Source organism: Emiliania huxleyi (assembly GCF_000372725.1).
Source record: "Emiliania huxleyi CCMP1516 chromosome Unknown EMIHUscaffold_1388, whole genome shotgun sequence".
NCBI lineage: Eukaryota > Haptophyta > Isochrysidales > Noelaerhabdaceae > Emiliania > Emiliania huxleyi.
Genome location: NW_005201204.1, coordinates 5,428 through 9,140, shown reverse-complemented (window position 1 = coordinate 9,140; position 3,713 = coordinate 5,428). Strand labels below are relative to the sequence as shown.

Genomic DNA, 3,713 nt, shown 5'->3' with positions numbered 1-3,713 from the left:
GTCGCTTGCAAAGCCAACCGACCCGACTGATAGAGGGCCGTCCTCGCCCTCGAGCGTCAGCGTGGTGACCTGGCCGACGATGCGCACGCCAAAGATGGGCGCCTCGAAGCCAGCCGCGACCGGCACGGGCTCCTTGTCCTCCTCGCCGCCGCCGGTGCGGGCGCGCTTGCGGGCGGAGGACGCCATTGCCGCGGTGAACAACGCTGCTGGATTCGGGACACGGGCGTGCGGGGGCGAGCTATGCCCGACAAACAAAAGCTGTACCTAGAGCTGTAGAGCTGTAAGAGAGGTGTGGAGCGCTGTAGAGCTCTACATCCGCGGCGCGGGACGAAGAGCACGATTTCACAGTGGGTGTGCGGGATGTCTGTACGGCCTACGGCCGGGCGGCGGCGCGCGGACAGCGGCGGCGGCGCGGCGGCGCTACTCCTCTGCTGCTGCTGCTGCTGGTGATGATGCTGCTGCTCCTGCTACCCCTCCCGCCCGCCCGCCCCGCCCGCCCGCTCGGTAAGCTCTCTTCACCTTCACACTGGTCGAGTCATAGCACATAGGCGCGAGGGGCGTGTGGCATGTCTTGCGAGGAGGGGCGCCTGCCAAAACCTCGCTTCGTCGAAGCGGCGCGTCGTACACACACACACCCACCTCGCTGAAGCTCCTCCGTCTGCGAGGTGCTGCTGCAGGCAGGCGCGGCGGTGGACTCGTACACGCTGCGGCGCGCCTCTCTCCCGCAGATCCGATGCGGCTAGTGGGTTGTGCGCGGCAGTGCCGGCCAAGTCCAGCCACTCAACAAGGCCGCCGACCAGACGGCGCTCCACCTAGCCGTCGAATGCTTGGTGGAGGAGCAGAGCGAGGACACGGCCCTCGTCCGGCTGCTGATCGAGCACGGCGCCGACGTCGGAGCGCTCGACAGCCGGAGGCGCACCCCGCTCGAGAGGGCCATCTCTGGAGGCTTGCACGCGGTGGTGGAGCTGCTCGCAGAGGCGGTGTGGCGGCGGGCGCACGTTGGCAGAGGGAGGCTGGGGCACGTCCACGACATGTCCGAGACATGTGCCATAGGCGGCAGCCACGGCTGGACTCCGCCCTGTCTCGCAGCGCGGTCCGGCGCGGCAGACGTGACCAAGGCGCTCCTCGCGGCTCGGGCAGACGTGCACGCTTGCTCGGCCAGCGGCAAGACGGCGCTCGAGATCGCGACCATCAACTGCAGGGCCGGAAGCCGGCCCGTGCTCGAGGCTATCCAGACCGAGGTGGCCGCATCTGTGGTCGAGATTGCGCTCCGCCGCCGCCCGCCCACACCGCTCGCGGCAGTCGCACCGGCGCCGGCGCGGCCGTGCTTGCCCGCCCCACCCGCGCCGGGCTCCGCTAGGGCCTTCCCCACTCTTGCGCGTGCGGAAAGCGTGCTGCTGCGCGCACGTGCGCCCTGCCTCCGGCGTGGGAGGATGCGGCGCACCCCTCTGGAATGGTGAAGCCACGGCGGCGGCCGAACACCGACGCCGCAGGCGGCACGGCGCCGCGGGCGCGCGCTGGACGGTCTGGTGTGTCGTGTGAGCCGTCTGTTGGCTTGGCAATGCTTGGCCGCCGTCTCGAGCACTGGCCACTGCTCAGCACACAGCAGCCCGCGGGGGATCGAGAAACGAGAATTCGTGGTTTGACAGGCTTCTCCCCCCCCGCCCCCCGCCCTAACCGGGCTCGCGCCCCTGGGGTCTCGTCTGTTCACTGTTGTCCATTTTTGGTGTGTTGTGTGTGCTATGACTGCGACACAAGATACGCTAGGCATACGGTACACGCGTGTCGCGTGTCGCGTGTACGGAAGGTCGGAAGCACTTATCGGCTTTACCGGTACCTTTAGCGTTTAGGCTTTACTTAGGATAGAGGATAGCGTGTCGAAACTGAAACGAAAAGTCCACATGATGCGACATACCATCGAGTACTACTCAGTACTCTACTCCCCGGGAGTACTGACTACGGCTAGCCCTACGAACTAGGTCCGGCGCACGTCAACATCGCTTTGGCCACAGGCACAGCCCTCCACGTCGCTCGCGCTTTCTCCCAGACCCACTGCCCCCCCCCCCCCCCCCCTAGATGGGGCCACGTCGGGGGGGAGTGTGCTCACGCCTCCACATCCATCGCCTCCTGGTGCTGCCCCTCGGGCACCTTGGCGAACATGAGCTCGATGAGCGTCCCCTAAACAAGTGACGGCCGGCCGGTGAAAAGCAGCGGCGCGGCCGGGCTCGAGGGGCCCCGAGGAGCGTCGCCTTGACGTCGTCCGCGTCGTCCGCCTCGTCGAGCTTGCTCTCCTCCACGCCAGCCTCCTTGGCGCGCTTCTTGAGCGCCGACGGCTTCATCCCTCCCAGCTCCTCGCGCAGCAGAGACGCCTGCTCCTCCCCCGCCGCTGCCTCCGCCTCCTCTGCCTCCGCCTCCTCCGCCGCCGCCTCCTCCTCCGCCGCCTCCTCCTCCGCCGCCTCCTCCTCCGCCGCCTCCTCCTCCGCCGCCTCCGCCATGGTCACCTCCGCTCCTCCCGACTTTGCCGGATCCGCCGCCACCGCCTCCTCCTTCTCCGCCTCCTCCTCGTCTGGAAACTCCTCCTCCTCCTCCTCCGCCGCCGCCGCCTCCGCCGCCGCTTCCTCCCCCTCCTCCGCCGCCTCCGCCTCCGCCTCCGCCTCCTCCCCCTTCGCCCCCTCGCGCGCCTTCGCCTCGGCGGCGATCTCCTCCTCGTACCGCGTCAGGTCGGCCGCCGCCTTCTCCTCGAAGGGCGCGCGCTCCTCCTCCGACAGCGCCTCGAAGGCCTGCTCCATCATCTGCACGAGCTCGGCCGGCGCAGCCTCGGGGTTCGCCTCGGCGATGGCGGAGCGCTTGCTGCGCTTGTAGTAGTAGAGCGCCGCACGCGCCGGCGCAACCTCCGACGGAGGCTGCTCCGCCTCGGCCGGGGGAGACGCATCCGGCTCGGCGGCGGCCGCGCTGGCCGACGGCGGCGCGGGCGCAAGGATGCCCATCGCGCGCTTGACGTTGAGGACGGAGGTCGGCTGCTTCTTGAGGGCGCCGACCGTGTCCTTGCCCTTTGGCGCGTACACCTGCGGTGGAGGGTGCAGAGAGGGGCGGGGCGGGGCGGGGCGGGGGGGGGGGTCGAGGCGTGTGGGGGGGGGGGGTACGCTCGAGGCGCCGACGGGCGTCTCTCCGCGCGCCCGCATGTCGGAGATCTCGGCGGATCTCGGCGGATCTCGGCGGATCTCGGCGGATCTCGGCGGTGACGGGCGGTGCCGGGCGGGCCGGGCGCCTGCATGTCGAAGGTGTCTGCCTTGCCCTCCTTGGAGGTCCGCTTCTTGAGCTTGAGCTTCCAGCCGTGCACGACCGACTCGTGGTCCTCCTTGGCCTTCTTCATCTGTGGACCGGCGAGGCGGGGAGGGCGCCACAGAGGCGGTGGGAGAGGCAGGGAGGCGGTGGAGGGAGGGAGGCGGGAGGCGGCGAGGCGGCGAGGTGCGAGGTGGCGCGAGGTGGCGACGCGGGGGGCCAAGCGGCAGTCTGTCCCGCCGGGGAGCGATGCCGCACTCTCGGACGTGTCTGGGAGGTGTCTGGGAGGTGTCTGAGAGGTGTCTGTGAGGTATCTGGGAGGTGTCTGGGACCTGTCTTTGAGGTGTGTGGGAGGTGTGTGGGAGGTGTGTGGGAGGTGTCTGGGACGTGTCCGGGAGGTGTGTGGGAGGTGCCTGGGAGGTGTGTGGGAG

The 3,713-nt window shown here is 69.6% G+C and overlaps 2 protein-coding genes across 2 annotated transcripts in view; one reads left to right on the top strand and one right to left on the bottom strand.

Moving 5' to 3' along the window:
- Positions 1-360: 360 nt before the first annotated feature.
- Positions 361-1,113, top strand: EMIHUDRAFT_252583 (hypothetical protein; the record flags this gene model as incomplete). The annotated part of the gene is made up of 3 exons (XM_005788077.1): positions 361-366; positions 744-980; positions 1,054-1,113. The coding sequence occupies 3 exons, from the start codon at positions 361-363 to the stop codon at positions 1,111-1,113; spliced, it is 303 nt and encodes a 100-aa protein (XP_005788134.1).
- Positions 1,114-2,497: 1,384 nt separating this feature from the next.
- The window catches only part of EMIHUDRAFT_252581 (hypothetical protein), a gene marked incomplete at both ends in the record, with an annotated part of 4,226 nt that continues 3,010 nt past the window's right edge, over positions 2,498-3,713 (bottom strand). The window contains 3 exons of the mRNA XM_005788076.1: positions 2,498-2,516; positions 2,713-2,912; positions 3,000-3,065. Of these exons, the coding sequence (XP_005788133.1) occupies positions 2,498-2,516; positions 2,713-2,912; positions 3,000-3,065 (285 nt within the window). The remainder of the gene's footprint in view (positions 2,517-2,712; positions 2,913-2,999; positions 3,066-3,713) is intronic.